This window comes from Colossoma macropomum, unplaced genomic scaffold, assembly GCF_904425465.1.
Source record: "Colossoma macropomum unplaced genomic scaffold, Colossoma_macropomum, whole genome shotgun sequence".
Taxonomy (NCBI): Eukaryota; Metazoa; Chordata; class Actinopteri; order Characiformes; family Serrasalmidae; genus Colossoma; species Colossoma macropomum.
Window position 1 is genome coordinate 12,840,376 of NW_023494810.1, and position 17,100 is coordinate 12,857,475.

General features: G+C 38.1%; 1 protein-coding gene across 2 annotated transcripts in view; it reads left to right on the forward strand.

Annotated features, from left to right (window-relative positions):
• Positions 1-6,150: 6,150 nt before the first annotated feature.
• The window catches only part of atg7 (ATG7 autophagy related 7 homolog (S. cerevisiae)), a 111,072-nt gene continuing 100,122 nt past the window's right edge, over positions 6,151-17,100 (forward strand). Inside the window, exons 1-5 of one of the 2 annotated variants that reach the window (XM_036559431.1) lie at positions 6,151-6,676; positions 9,482-9,680; positions 12,193-12,247; positions 15,451-15,568; positions 15,910-15,987. In XM_036559431.1, coding sequence (XP_036415324.1) covers positions 9,515-9,680; positions 12,193-12,247; positions 15,451-15,568; positions 15,910-15,987 — 417 coding nt within the window. In that variant the 5' untranslated portion in view covers positions 6,151-6,676; positions 9,482-9,514. Of the gene's footprint in view, positions 6,677-6,718; positions 7,088-9,481; positions 9,681-12,192; positions 12,248-15,450; positions 15,569-15,909; positions 15,988-17,100 lie in introns of those variants that run through there. The other variant, XM_036559432.1, reaches the window with a different exon arrangement.

The window sequence follows — 17,100 nt, forward strand, 5'->3', positions numbered from 1 at the left end:
TTGAACACCTGCTGTATGTTGGAGATGATTGTACATTTTGTCCATTCACTCATAAAATATAGCTGCCATAAAGGGTTCTTTGAGCAGCATGACACTCTTAAAAAGATGTTTTTTTAAAGGTTCTTTAGTAAAGACAGTGGTCCTACATAGAACCATGAACGCTCAAAGAACCATTTGCATGCTTAAATGGTTCTTTGCATGTTGAAATTGTTCTTCAGATTGATGGAGAATGTGTTGTATATGGTTCTACAATGAACCTCTTTTGAAAAGGGTTCTATATAGCACCAATTCTATTGTTACAACCCTTTTCGAATAAGTCCTACATACAAGTGTTCTGCTAACGTTACTGTGTCAAACTTGAAATAATAGAATGAAACATTTTTGGTGCTATATAGAACCATTTTTAAAAGGTTCTGTGTCGAACCATATACAACACATTCTCCATCAACCTAAAGAACCATTTCACCATGCAAAGAACCATTTAAGCATGAAATGGTTCTACACAGAATTCATGGTTCTAAATGGAGCTATTCTGTTTACTAAAGAACCCTTATAGATCCATGTTTGTTTAAGAGAGTGTAATAATAGCCAGCTGTGTTGGATCAGAACTCTCCAGGACTTTAGTCTTAAAAACGATGGTTTCTCAAGAGTTCTTTAGTAAAGAAAATGGTTCTATATAGAACCTTTTAAAAAGGGTTCTATGTAGCACCAAGAAGCAACCTGCTATTTTTACGATAAAAGCTTGTTATATTAGAAGAATGCTTTTTGGTGCTATATAGAACCATTTTATGATGCAAAGAACCCTTTGATCATGCAAAGGGTTCTTTGAGTGTTCATGGTTCTGAAAAGTACCATTTTCTTTACTAAAGAACCCTTGAAGAGCCATCTTCTTTAAGAGTGTAGGACCCCTGTTCTGTGGAATTGTGCACAGAAGCCCTTTTGGCAGCTTTGTTTTTGAGTGTGGGCTCCAGAGAGGTCAGATCTTCGGTTCTCAGTGTTATTGTGCTTTTGTTGCTGTGTCATTTGGCATGTTGGTAATCTGCATCAGATTAAACCATTTGCCATTTATTTAAATGCAAATACACGGTGAATGTTCAATAAAGTCTCAGCTGGTTTTGGTGGCACTAATTTTGTGTTTTCTGTTCATCTGTTTAATCTGTGTGTTTTGTATAATAGCTATAATCTGCTGTCTGGCGTTCTAACTGCTTTTCAAACCCTTTAGGAGCAGAACTCTTACTCCCTCCTTAATTTGTTTGGGGCTTTTGTGGAAAGAGTCTCTGTTCATCACAAATGTGTGCAATGTAAGCTTGGACGATAATGTAGATTTCGATTATCACCTTTATTTTTTTTATTTGACGTAGACAAATAAACAATATCGTTGTGATGCAGATTCAGTTACGATATATATATATATATATGTATATATGTGTATATATATATATATGTATATATATATATATATATATATATATATATATATATATATATACGATTCATATACGCTCTATATAGAACCATCTACAGCACATTCTCCATCATTCTTAAGAACGCTTTCATGATGCAAAGGTTCTTTGAGTGTCCATGGTTCTATGTAGAACCAGTTTCGGTACTAAAGAACCCTTGAAGAACCATCTTTTCTAAGTGTGTAGCAGCAGCAGTGATAACAGGCGTCTGTCTCACAAAGCAGGTGTAACTAAGCTGGGTTCCTGATTCAGCTTCACACATCCTGACCAACACGTCTGTGGTCAACTCATTTAATGATGACGGTCCACAGCTTTCTCTGTCACTCAGCTTTAGATACTCCGGCTGTGATTAATCCTTTTGCGCATGCACATAAAAAAAAAAGATGATGTTCATGATGAACAGCCAAACGTGAGGAGGAGTTGAGTGGCTGATTTCTCAAAGAAGGAAAAAGAAATCACATAAATAAAACCATGATGCATTTATTACAGTAAAGAGCAGAGCTGTTGCCACTGCCACCTTTTAGCACTTACTGGAGTAATAACTGCTGATTTGTTTCTTCCACTAAAAATTATATTTTTGACATTTTGGAAAAAAGTGCTCTAAATCTTATGCTATTTCAATGAAATGACTAAAAAATGGGCAGTTAGAAGGCTGTTACTGATTGGTCAGAAGCTCAGCCATGATTGGCCCAAGAGCTGCTTATGATCTGAATTCTTGGACTGTTTTTTTCAAAATAATAATTAATAATAATCATCATAATTCAATTACTGAGATGTAAGCAGAGTGATTCAGAGTGGTCTGTTGTGAAATGGTTCTGATTTCTTTACAGTTGTGATGATAGGAACCAGGGGTCACCATGACTACAACACAAATATAGTCATTTTATATACTCTCCAAAACCACCTGTGAACCTACATGTGTCTTCAGAGTTTTATATGGAATGAAGAATGCCTTGGGCGTCAGTCAGAGTATTCATAACTGTTTCATATAATAACATTTTGTGATGTAGCTTTTAAAGGCATTAACTCTTCAGGCGTCTGGTTCCTATCACCACCACTGTGAACAATTCTGACTTCGTAAGTTTGTCTAGAACAGAGCATTTCACACCAAACTATTCTGAATGACTTATGGAGAATTTTTGAAAAATCGGTGGCATTTCCCTTTGACCTGGGGTCTGTCTCACAAAGCAGGATTTCTTGCTTAGCAAACTCAAGCAAACATAACCGTGGCAACTTATTCAGTTTAGGATTATGGATAAACAGCCAACAACATCCATAACCATTTAATGTAAACTAATGTTAACTTTCTGTTAAGGAGCTTTTAGAGATGGATGTCTGATTCTTATCACCACCACTGTGAACAATTCTGACTCTGTATGTTTCTCTAGAACATATTAGACCATTCTGAATGACTCTGTTTACATATTAACCATTTAATTATTACTCAGCAAAATATAAAATGACCATGTTTTGCCCTATTTCTATGGTGTTCTTTCAGCACAAGCTGGGGCACTAATTTCTAATTCAGTATCAGCTGAAGCTACCAAAGACAACATAAGGGCATTTATCAGTATCTGAGGCTCTGTGACATGCGGGATATTGGGTAAGGCGTCTTGCAGTTTGTTTTTAGTTTTAGGCCAAATTTATTTGCTTTACATTTACCTCTTTGTTGTTTGTCAATGATGTTCGCCCAGAAAAACATTTGGGATAATGCACAGGCTCGATAACACCCAAATATTGACCCTGCTAGGGTAAACATCACGGCTCATGTTCATTAATATAATTTCTTGACAAGTGTAAACGGTTCAAGATTGTAAATTGACATTCAACTGTGTCATGTGATGAGCTAAAGGAGCGAGAGGCCATATCAAAATGTTCCGTTAATGCCAGGTGCAGAAGGTGTAGCTGTTTTTACCCAGCAGTGCATGAAGCCCATTCAGTGGCACTGCTGCTGAGAGTAGGAACCCATAGAAAGCCCATCTTTACCCTAGAATGCATGAAATCACATTCTAACCCTCAGCCATGCATCTGGACCCAGCCTGCTCTGCCTACATGGCTACTTCATCAATGACATTGACTGGACACAGAGGAACCCTGTCAGCCTTTTTAATCGTTTTCTCAGAGGCCCATAGCCGCAGCTCAGGCAGCGCATGGCACCGCTGGGACTTCAATGCGGATCTCAGCAGTAGAGCGATGCCCTTTAAAAACGGCATACATTTTGTGAATAATGTGTGAGCACTTTGCAGAAGTGTGCTTATAAAAAAAAAGACTGTACAGCATGTTCTGAAAATCTTTGGTGCTCTGCTTAAAAAAATGTTCTGAGTTCTTGGGAGATTGAATGGTACTGAGTCTTGAAGTCTGGACATTCTGTATTATTGAAGAGATGCGAGAAATTGAGTCAAACAGATCTTTTATTTCCCCAATAATCAACTCAGTAAGACATAGTAGAGCTGAACAATCAATCCTTTTTATTTTAACCTCTTTAAATCCCAGGCTTAGTACATACTAAGGCTTATTATTCAGTAACTACAGGGACTTCAATGCAAACTGGCAGAGCTATTCTTAGGTTGTAGGTCTAAGGTGCCTAGGATCTTATATATTTTACAAATGATTGCTGTACCTCTTTCAAATAAAAGGATATTACACAGCACAGTTCCATTATTTGTGACTTCATATAGGCTGAAAGGAAGCCTAGATTTAAACTGGGGACATTGCAACTCCCAACAGGCTCAGGTTTTTTAGTTGTCTCTAATATAGAGCTCTTTAACTGGGCAGCTCACTTAAATGTCATTAAACAGTGGTTTACCGAAGATGTTAGATGTAGACTCATATGCATGCAGTCCTACGTCTCACCTGCCTATCTTTGGAAAAGGAACCGTGGGGGAGATTCATAAATTATTATTTAATACTTTATTAGTTTCATTAGTCTCATTATTTGAAAATGACACGCTTGGAAAAATTGTTTGCCTCGATCCGTGAGAATCCAGAATTTCTTTCTGGTATCACTGACCCAGGGTTCAAACAATGGAAATACAGAGGAATGTTATCTGTAGGTGACCTTTTGGCGTAGAGATCATCTTATGAACTCAACCAACAATCAAAAAAACCCTCAACATGACTTTTTCCGGTTAAATTAGCAGTTAATTCAATTACAGCCCCGGATTAAATAGGGAAGCCCTTTAAACACTAGGTCTAATAGAATCAGATGGGAAATGGATCTTAACATGGAGACAAGTGGAAGGAGATTCTAGCCTCCATGTGTCAAACACAAGGCCCGCGGGCCAGATCAGGCCACCACACAATCCTATCCGGCCCGGTAAGTATTTTATTTTTCTGTTAATATTAGCCCATTTCACAATGCGCTGCACTACAATCCCCAGCATGCACTGCAACGTAATGTGCACTCCAACTCTCCTACCCCAGTAACAATCTATGGAACAGCAGTTACACCTCATTTCTACACAATTCTATACCAGTCACATCACCAAACACACTAGCTGCATTTCAGCATCAGCTCAGCAGCTCAGAAAATTGAGTCCAATAATTAATGAACTTGCAGCAAAGAAAGGATGCCAGGTGTCTAGTTCAGACAAATAGGTAGGATAAAAAGACAGAGCACTTGGGGACATTTAAATTTAGAATATTTCAAGTATTCATGTAATATCTGAAGGTCTACTACAAGTGTCTATATTTTACTGTTGAAGTTCTTGCATAGGTTGAATAAACAGTGGCCAATTTGGGTTATAGCTCAACATTAATTAAAAGTGAAATAAAAACATAGTCGTTCTGTGGCCCATGGTTTGTCGATTTTTTAATACGGCCCTTTTAGTGGTTGAGTTTGACACCCCTGTTCTAGACCATATTCATTTCAGTCTTAGTTCCAACCAGTTCACAGTAAGACAGTTTAAAATTGTCCATAGGCCATTTAGCACCCCTGAGAAACGGAAAAGGCTGGACCCACCTACACACTTAAAAAAGAAAGTTCTTCAAGGGTTCTTTAAAGAAAATGTCTCTATATAGAACCAAGAACACTCAAAGAACCCTTTGCATGATTAAATGATTCTTCGCACTGTGAAATGGTTCTTCAGATTGATTTAGAATGTGCTGTAGATGGTTCTATATAGAATCTTTTTAAAAGGGTTCTTCTATTGTTACGATGTCATACTTGTCATAATAGAAGAACCCTTTTCATAAAGGTTCTACATACACATTCTCCATCAATCTGAAGAACAATTTCACAGTGCAAAGAATCATTTAGTCATGCAAATTTTTCTTTGGGTGTTCATGGTTCTATATAGAACCACTGTCTTTGCTAAAGAACCATCTTTGTTAAGAGTGTATGTAGTGTCTCAGTGTGGGGATGGAAGGTGGCCCAGGTGTTACATATAGGAATGCTGTGAAACCAGCACCAGGGCGAGGCTCATCCTCCAGCCTGGTATTCAGAGTAAAGCGCATTTTTTCTCTAAGGTTTTGTTTAGGGAGCACTCCCATCTGCACCTGTCCTCAAACTGGGGCTTAATCTGTGAGGAACTTCACCAAGCTTGCACTGGAAAAAGTGCACTGGTTCATTTAAGGCTGGACTATCAGTCAGAATGAAAAGAAGCGGAGCGTATAGGTTTCTGTCCGTGTTCTCCTGTCTGCTTGTGGGCGCTTTCCTGGTCTTATTTTGGTTTTTCGTGTTTTACTCCCTGGTCTTGGCACCGTGAGAACTGAAGGACGTTTCTCCAACCGGGGGAGTGTCCAGTTAGCCGGCTAGTTGCTTTGTTTGCTAATTAGCTTAGCTTACGTTTTAAGCTCTCTGGAACTGTTAACGTTCTGCTTGCCGTTGTTTTTTCCTAACTCTATGGTCTTCCTGCTGGTGTCAGAAGTATATTTATAACCTTAACGTTAGAATATTCTCAAATTCGTTCCTGTCAGCTGCGCTAGTCAGCTTGCTAACATCATTAGCCCTCTAGCTAACTAGCTAGCTAGCAAACTTGCAGCCGTAACGTCGTCTGTAGGTCTTTTTGAAGCTGTTCTAGACTCACGGTGGGCATTTTAGCACCTTATTCGATTACCTAACTTCAAAGGTTTCGTCCAATAAATTAGCCATTTGCTACAATACCTACTACTGCAAGCTAGCACATACGTGTAGCCATTACTAGTATTAGCTTCGCTGAGACTGCGCAGACGGGACAGCAGTCACATGATTTAAACAAGGAAGTCTGTTTCTGGTGAGTGGTTGGAAATTACTTGTGTTATAACACTTTTTAAATCAATGTCGTGTTCGTCTCTTTCACATTAGGCTGCTTGAACAGCGCTCCTGTTTAGCTTAGCTTAACTGCTTGGTTTCAGGACTTGCTGGGTAGCAGCAGCTGCGGCGTTGAAGGCATAAACAGAGCTGCCACTGAGCTGAGATACAGCAAAACTAGCAGCCACCAGATACACCATGAGTCTGTTTTCCAGACAGGACAGGGATTAAGCCTAGTCCTGGACTGCACAGCATACTGAATGGAGGTCCTCCACGGAAAGGAACTAGTCTTAAATAGGAATTCCACCATTTTTTCAAAACGTTGGAATAAATCAGTCCTTGGGATGTGAAGAGATCCACAGATAACAGTAACAGTGACCCAGGAATCCTGTTTGTATGTCTGTGTACTCATCTGTATTTTGTATGTTTTGTATCTGTCTATCCATCTACCTGTCTGTTCATTGAGTGGTTTGTTGAGAAATGGTTGATTGTAGAGACTCAGATTTCTTTACAGTGGTGGTGAGAGAAACCAGGGGTCACCCTGTTTTCTTTGGGGACTATTTTACCTTATAACACCCTGCATGTACCCCTCTGCCATGAATGGATTAAAAATAAATGAATTAAAATACATTTTAAGCCACAAAACTATCATAAAGCAATGTGTCAGACATCAAGCAGCATATATCTAGCCATTTTGTGTAATCACTTTCAGTAAGCAAGCTTTTGGAGGTGGAAGTCTGGTTTCTGTCACCACCACGGTAAACAGTTCTGACTCTAAGTTTCTGTAGAGCAGAGCATTTCACACCAAACCACTCTGAACGACTTTATTTACATCTCAACCATTAAACTGTGTAGAATTTTTCAAAATTTGGTGGAGTTCCCCTTTAATCCCTGTCATGGAAATCAACCCATATCCAAAAGTATCCAGATACTCTTTCTAATGAGTGAATCCAGCTTCTCTAAAGTTGAATTGGACACACAGTTTGAAAAATTCCCATAGAAAAGCATTGACCAATAGATTGGGATGCTCTGGAGCAGTCACACATGAGCCTGTGGACGCCATGCCCAAAATCAAACCTGTACATTTTTGTAATTACTGCACCAAAGGAGGACAAACTCACTATGAAAACCCTTTTTCAGAATAAATGTCAGATGAGCTGGTGTCTTCACGTTTGGACATATAGTGTACATGTGTGGTAGAGATGAGCAATGAGGGGCAAATGATCTAATTGTAATTTTTCTCACCAATATTGTGGCTGCAATTTAAATTGCGATTATTTATTTGTAAATCAAGCTTTTTTCTCACAAAAGACCAACATATCCATTTTTTACTTGAAAGCTGAACATGGTGCACCAGATTGACACTTAGTTGTGGTCGTGTTTGGTTGCTTCTGATTGGTCTAACTCATCTGCAGACAGTTCACAGGCTCTTTATTAGATTAAATTACTCCACTCACAACTTGCTAAGGCAGTGTTAATATTGACATTGTAGGCCATAATTAAAAGTTGCAGCTCATGCGATTTGAAAATAGGAGTCTTTTAAATTGTGATTTTGATATAAAAATGATTTCAGCCCCAATTTCTGCATAAATAAATGGTCAAAATATTAAAGGTCACTCAGAGTGGTTTGGTGTGAAATGCTCCGTTCTAAAGAAACCACGTCAGATTGTTCACAGTGGTGGTGATAGCAACCAGACATCTGAGTTTATTGCTTCTAAAAGCTTCTTCACAGAATTTTTTTTTACATAATATGGTTAAAAATATAACTGATGTCTGAGACATTTATTTTTTGATAGTTTTGAGAGAAGTTTTGGGCTTCTTTCAATATCTTTTGAAAACTGCTGTAGTTGGAGGGCACATGCAGGGTGTTATAAGGCAAAATTGTTACTAAAGAAAACTGTTTTTTCAGATTTGTAACGTTTTTACGATCATCAATATTACATACAAAAACTTAGAAGACGCATGTAGGTTCACTGGTGGTTTTGGATAGTAAATATAATGGCTATATTTGTGTTGTAGTCATGGCAACCCCTGGTTCCTATCACCACCACTGTAAAGATATATGAGTCTGTAAGCTTCACTACAATTAACCATTTCCTTGAACCACATCAAGAAATACATATCTAGCCATTTTGTGTAATAACTTTCTGTTAGGGAGCTTTTTGTGGTGGACGTCTGGTTCCTATCACCACCACTATGAACAATTCTGACTCGGTAAGTTTCTCTAGAGCATTTGGCACCAAACCACTCTGGATGACTTTGTTTACAACGCAGCCCTTTAATTATGTAGAATTTTGGAGTGTCCCTTTAATCCCTGTTAGGGGAGTCAACCCATATCCAAAAGTATCCCGATAATCATTTTAATGAGTGAATCACATCAAAGGACTCTGAATGACTTTGTTTACATGTCCACCACTGAATTGTGCAGAAATTTTGAGAAATTGGTGGAATTCCCCTTTAACAAAACAAGGTCTGCTATGAAAGCTGTAGAATTGTCGCTGTATGAAGGAGAAAATCTTTTCACCGTAGAGACCAAAAACAGCAGTAATCCGCAGAAAATGTGCAACCTAGGCGCAAACTAATTCTTAAACTGAAGTCTCAATAAATTTCTAAAACAGGGCAAAAGGTGGCCACTATGGGCATTTTTTGGCCTGGTGTCAAGTTACCCTTACTGATACCTTAAATCCAGGGCCACTTTAAATAGATGTGCTAACTGAATCAGCATTATGTCACTGTCTGGACATTCTGTGCAGACAAGCTCTCATTTCACTCTCCTATCTTCATACAGTGTTTGTGAGGGAGAACAGAGTTTGGTGTTCAGATGGCAGCTGAGTCAACTGAAAAGGGCTCAGCTCCTCCAAAACTGCAGTTCGCACCTTTCTCCAGTGCACTTGAGGCCGGGTTCTGGCATCAGCTCACCCAGAAGAAGCTGAATGACTACCGTCTAGATGAAAGTCCAAAAAGCATCAAGAGTTATTACTATAATGGTGAGTAAGCTTGTGGTTCGAAATTCCTTCCTGGAGTCCTTCCTGGAGTCCTCAGAGTCCTGTTTACAGTACAAACATCCAGTATCTTGATAATATTTGGATTAAAATACAAACGTATCTGCGTTTGTGATTGGAATGTGTTCAGATTCTGAGGCGGTTTAGCACATATTGTGATCTGTGTGCATAAATGCGTTGCAGCAGATTACACCCACGGTCTAATGTGACGTGCGCACCACCCAAACCTTTCACTGTCATTCCTTCCTTTCTCATTAATTGAGTAGTCAGCATTATGCAAGCCGTTTTTCTGTTAGAAAAATTGATACCATTTTTGAAAATCTCTTCTTGTGGTGAATGTAAATGTTCCAAACATATATATTGTCTTGCATACATCACTGAATCCTCTGAATCCTCTGAAAGGGTCGAAATAAGAATGTTGCTACATGCAAGCCAGCACTGCTGTGCACTAAATTAACATCATAACGGCACATTTACTCTGCCCTGGTGCGTTGATGAACATGAAGACATCTTCTCGAATCAGGTCCTGCTAAATAAAGTCAACATTTATGTAATTTTTTTCCTTTATTTGTTTTGAACGATCAGAAACTCAATGTAGTATGTATGTATTTTCCAAAATGTTGATAAGATTAAACTTGGACTGGTCATTAATTATCACTTGCAGGCAGGATTTTACATGAAGGATTTTACATTTTTGTAGGAAAACAGTGGTGTTCAAATATGAGCTTTTGCCAGTGGTCATCTGAGGTCTCACAGGAAAGTTTGAAAAGCAGAACAAATGTTTCAACACATTATGCTGCAGACATGAATTACGTAAACACCAACCGCCTCCTGACTTATCACGTTTCATTTGGAAAAAACTTCAGCTTCATTGAACTTTTCAACACACCCCACCCGTCAAATCATGCATCACACGGATACAACGGAAAGAATAGATGCTTCCCACTGAAAACCTTTGAAATGTGCTGTGCTGTGCTGTGCGTTGCCGCACGTTGCCGCAGTGAAGCAGTCTAAATGCTGGGTAAGAGTGGCAACCTTACCTAAGGAAAGCTAATAACGGAGCTTCCTGTAGCTTCCTGCTGTACAACTCTGTTCAAACCTCACCTGCATGAACTGACCCTCCTGATGATGCCACTGCTGCACAGATGCAAACTATTTAATTGTAGCCAATGCCTCTCCTGCTTCTCCCCCTTTCTGTATTTTAATGTTTTCTGTGAATGGTAAAACCTTATTCTCTTTTCATATTGCTTTTCTGTTATTGTTTGCTATTCAGTGTAGACCAGAGGAGGATGGGTTCCCCTTTTGAGTCTTGGTTCCTCTCCAGATTTTCTCCTCTTGCTCTTAGGGAGTTTTTGCTTGCCACTGTCGCCATTGATGACGCTCATGGGGGCTCGGACCCAGATTCTTCTGTAAAGTTTTTCCTGTAAAGCTGCTTTATGACGGCCTGTTGTAAAAAGCGCTATATAAAAAAAACATTGACTTGACTTGATTTGAAGTACCCCATGCAAAGCATAAGTTTTGTCAAATGTGAATGTTTGGATGCTTTGTCAGTTTTAGGCTACAGTCTAGGTTTTCTGAAGCATGGATGTAACAGATGTAGCAATATATTTGTATTTCAACTTATAAACAGTTCTGTAAGGATGCTGCAACAGTCAGGGAGCAAATGCACGCAAGACAAAACATATCAAAAATGCCGTCCGTTTTTCAGCTTAGACCTGGAGCTCCTAATATGGGCATGACGCAGACAACAGAATGACAAATGATTTCAGAGGTCTATTCAAACGAGGGCTTATGAACACAAAATTCATTTGAACACAGTTTTTCCAACACTCTGGCTGAGACTTTTAACCTGTTGACTGTGCTTCAGATATGTCTACTAAGTAGAACGTGCATAACTTGCTGTGTTTTCTTTTCTGTGCACTGCATTTGCTAAATGTTTTATACAGCTCTCCCAGTGTAGCTGGTGCAGGCTCTGCCTATACTGCTCTGGGGACGCACTTGATTAAAAAATGTAAATATTGCCTTGGGAAATGAGATCTGATCAATATCTGAATGCAGAAGCTACATTTGAAAAAGCCAGGTGTAAACGTGCTGTGCTTTGATTTAATGATTGAATCATGGTAATTAGATGTTAATGCAAAGTGTAGATAGGGTCGTTATAGGAACGGATATAACAGCTTTACCTGGTATTGATTTAAGTTGGGGTTTTTTTTTATGTTTAGCTTGTGGCCTGTTTTTTTCATCTGGAGAAACAGAGTCTTATCTGTTGCTTTTAGGGATGGGGAACACGTTTCAGTGACAAGCCAGTAATTTTCTCCTAGTGAATTATATCTGATAACCACTGATATGTGACCAGAACCTCCATCAAATATAGATGCCAGTGCAGAAGTCTTAAAGAGACAGTGATGAATGGACAGTTCCATTTAAAAGAGTGATTTTGCCTGATATGTAAATTAGCCTGTCGTAACTAAAAGTTATACATTTTCTGTGAAATCAGGGGACCCATCTGGCCTGCCAACTCGTCTGACTCTGGAGTTCAGCGCATTTGAAATGTAAGTTCTTGTCTTTTTTCTGTCTAGGGTAGTGCTAGGAGGTATCTTGATATTTTCCAAATTTATCACAGCACTACAGTATCAATGATGGGTAATTAGTATTAATAAATTAATAACAAATGGGTTGAGATGGCTATTTTCATGGAGTAGCAGTACTCTGGGATGATTAACTTTATTGATGCTAACCTAAAAATCATATACCATCATATTTGGAAAATACCGTGATTGATCTTGACTGATACAGCCCTGCATGACTACTTTGTGTGTTATGAATGAGTCCTAGATTTGGTGATGTGGTGCAGAATGACTTGTGGAAGGCTCAGTGTGCTTCTCTAGAGTTGGGATGGTTTACACTTGGGTACGATCTGCATGGCTGTTGACAACCTCAAGGAATTACAGGACACCTAAACAGCTGGGTTTTAATAATTTGTGAAAATCATCATTCCATTTCATATTATAGTGATTTCTAATATTGCAAAAATGAGAAGCTGAAAATGTACCTTACATTAATGTTTGTTTCAGTTTCAAACAAAATAAAAAAATTTGAAACAAAAGCTGTTTTAAAGTGTCCTGATATAATGTTCTAGACACAAGCTAATAGGCCAGTTGCAATACAGTGATACAGTACACTTCAACATAATTCGATACGATGTGTCGTTACATTCCTACTGAAGCGGTATGCATGTCCTACTACAGGCTCATGCCATTTCTCTGTATTGTGAATGCATGTTAAAATCCAGGGCAGTGTAAACTGACCTGAGCAAGTCCTGTTTGGAATCTTTAAAAGCCTTGCTGTGTTTTCATATATACTGATGTCCTATGTAGTCTTCAGATCTTGGTAGAGTATTAACTCAAAAGCCACTGGCACCTACTTTGTGATTTATTTTTGATATGTTTATAGCGAAGGAAAGCTATAAATAGAGTTCCATTGGTAGCTGTATCTTCTGTGGATGTGATATAAGGGGGATGCTTTATTGAGCTTTCTGGGCAGAATGATTGTCATATAATGGAGAAACATTTATAGCTCAGTCAGATTTAGCGACACACTTACACATGATGGAAGACCATATTATAGATGTAAAAGCCTGGATGACCAGGAACTTCCTCCTGCTAAATTCTGATAAAACAGCAGTGTTGCTGTTGGGCCCTAAATCTGCTCGAAATAAGGGTCCAGATTTTATCCTTAACCTAAATGTTTTTTTCCGTGCAACCAAAAGCTACAGTTAAAGACCTCGGTGTTACACTGGATGCTAGTTAGATGCTGATTTGAATCCCATGTAAGACTGAATCTCTAAGACTGAATTGTAGCACTTGAGAAACGAATCCAAAATAAGACACATACTAAACCTACGAGATACTAAAAAAGGCAGTTCATGCTTTCATAACTTCTTGATTAGACCGCTGTAATGCATCCAGTGTATTTGCAGCTCCAAGGTTTTGGCTTGAATCTTCCAACTAGTGCTGCTTTTTTGATTAAATTGAAATTGAAATGTATATTAAGTTCCTACATAGCAGAGCTACTATTTCAGAGAACAAACATAATAGAAATATGAGTAGTGTATTTATGAAAAGTTATTACAAAAATATTAACAAAACAGTTGGTTTTAAATTGTGCTTCTGCTACAAAACTATTTAGATGAATATCACTTGAGTAGGTTTTGTGGGCATTACTGAAAGGGAGGAAACTAGCATAACCCACACTTGCAGGATCTCATGAATGCATGTTTTCAGTAACAAATTAGGTGTAAATGAAGGTGGGGAAAAACATTGTTTACAGATATTATGTTTCATCTTTTTCTCCCAACCCCCAGCTATTATTGAGAGAACGCTCAGCTAGCTCAGAGACCTGCGCTGATATTGTGTTTGCTTGTTTATTTATTTTTATTTATTATTTTTTTACAAAATGTAAACAGGGATGTATATACAGATAATGTAGTGTGTGTAATGTATACAGGGCTTCTTGTTAAAGCTAATTTGCAGCAGTCACAGTATAATATGAACATGTGTTATGATTTCCAGTTCATGTTGACTTTAAGCACAGTCTGATAATGTGAATGTACATCACCGTTAGCCTGGAATTGACATTGCAAATCTCATAGGGGTACAGGGAAATTAGCATCGTCGTAGCAACAGTGAAGATGTGTCATACATATTGGAGCATGTTTAAAGAGTGACAGTGAAAAAAGGGAATGGAGTACTTGGATTCAAATAACATTGAGAAATGAATTGAGATCTCAATTTTGAAATGCAATCATCGTTTTTCTCTGTTTGAAGATCCCAACTACCCTTTACATTATGTAAATAATTGATGATGAGTGCACTAACAAAATGGACCTCAATTACTTGAAATAAAATCTTGCATTAACATGAATAAAAGAACATTTATTCTTTGTTTTTTTCTTTTCATTTTGGAAATAGAATGAATAATTGCTTTAAGTGAGTCAGGTAAAGTTTTTGAAACCAGAATGTATGGAAAAATAATGCAGTTTCCTTTGGTACCGTGATGTATTTGCACGTGAAACACTGTATTGAGGAGGTTCCCTGATCTAGCTCTTGATTATAGATGAGGTTGGTGGGAAGAGGGTGAAGTTGGTAAAGGTTATTTCGCCCCACTGCTCCACATCAGAAGCCATTTTAGAGACGGTGCAGAAATCACTACATTTTGATGTACGATTGCGAGAAAACATGAATTTTGGCTTTTTAAATGAGAGATGATGAATCAGGTTTAATATGACCAAGTACATGAACAAAGAATGTGAAAAATATCAATTTTGATTTTAAGTGACTTTATTATTGCTCTAGTCTAAACTCTACTGAAAAGCCTGGGCCAGGCTGCATGACAGAGTGCCAATTCATTATGTAAATACTAACTCTGATCCTGTACTTTCTGACTCTCAGTAGGAGTTTCAAAGATAAGTTTTAAAGAGTTTTAAAGGTTTTTTGTTATTAATGAGGAATTTCAAGTGAGACAGATATTAATATTGGAGAGATATTAAATCTGAGATATTAAATTATGAAGAGGAAATTACATGAATACTCATCTGTTTCTTTGAACACTTGCTCAATCAAAAATGCTGATTATCTCCTGATGAAATCCAGGGAATATAAGTTTTTATTGCATTAATTCATAGTGTAGAGTTCCATGTAACGTAAAATCTCCATTGTCCGTGACTAACTGAAATCTTTCTCGTCCGAATGTCCAGCGATGGACCCACACCAGCTCACTGCTGTCCTGCTGTAGGCACTCTGTACAACACCAACACCCTTGAAGCTTTTAAGTCTACAGACAAGAAAGCACTTCTAGACCAAGTAGCTAATGAGGTGGGGTGCAGTTTTTATTTGACTGTAATACATTTCTATGATGGCATTTCTGTTATTTCTGATGTATATAGATGATAATTGTATATTGTGCAGTGCTTTGTATTGACATATAGAACAGTCGGAACAGTTTCTAGCTTTTAATATTTCAGTCCATCAGTAGTTATTTATATATATATATATATATATATATATATATATAAAAATGGAAACAAGGAAATTGGAAACAGGTAGAAATTATAATCTCTGTAACTTTATATATTAGCACATTTATTTGTGCATTGCTGACTGTATTTGTGATAATGTGATAAGTGTGCTGAAATGAAGATTTGTCATCGTAACAGATCTGGAATGCCATAAAGTCAGGTGCTGCGGTGGAAGACCCTTCAGTCCTGACCAGGTTCATCCTCCTGACCTTTGCAGTATGTATCCCCATATAATAAACGTAGGGATGCACCAATGTGGAATTTCTGGGCCAATAACCAACAAATAAAGGGCCCATATCATGGAAAACCTATATGGGCTTTATATATCATGGAATCGTTCTCACTTTATTCGTATAAAAAAGTTTGATGTGGTATGTAAACATTTTTAAAGTTACAAAATATACCGTTCACTTTGCAGTCCATGCAGTCCATGTATGAAAACCAGACTACAGCAACAACCCCTTTCTGAATTTGTTTGTTTTTGTAATGTCATGAAAACCAACCTGATTAACATGTATTAACCTTAAAGGTGCAGTAACAAATGCAGCCTATTTAATTCTAACGGATAAAGAGAGGTTAGAAAAAGAAGAAGCAGCATTAAAAATGCTCATGGTGGAAACTGTAACGGCAGTTTTTGGTGTGAAGAACACCCTAACAGAGCTGCTTACCTGAACAGCTGAGCTGCTTCTTTCAGTAATCATTCATCTACCGCTGTGTGATCACTCACAGTCTGAGTTAAATTAATTGAGACAGTGGAAGGAACCGTCGAACTGTCGGCATAATAAAGCCTTCAGCACAGCAGCCAGCTAGCCGGGCCTTTGCGTCCACTAGCAGTGTGCCTCGCGGCCCATCACTTCAACCAAGCCAGAAGAAACACTGAAAGTCTGTTCTGCACAATAAAGATATATTACATTTACATAAATTGTTAAACATGTTTGTATTATTAATTATATAATAGTAAATGCTGAATATTGCCCTGCGATGGACTGCCAACCTGTCCAGGGTGTATCCTGCCTTCCGCCCAATGACAGCTGGGATAGGCTCCAGCACCCCACCGTGACCCAGAAGGATAAGCGGTTTAGATGATGGATGGATAAATGCTGAATATATACAGTAAATAAACAAAAATATCTAGCCAAGCTGAGTGTGTTTTACTTGTGACGCAGAACATGGATTTTACCAAGATTAAATATTTAAAAAATGTAATTATATAAATATCAGGAGCTGTAGGTTAGTTAGGTTAGATAGAGTTAGTATCAGTACCGGGTATCGGCTGATACTAAAGGATCAGGTATCAGTATCAGTATTGGATTTGGAAGGGAAAAAGAG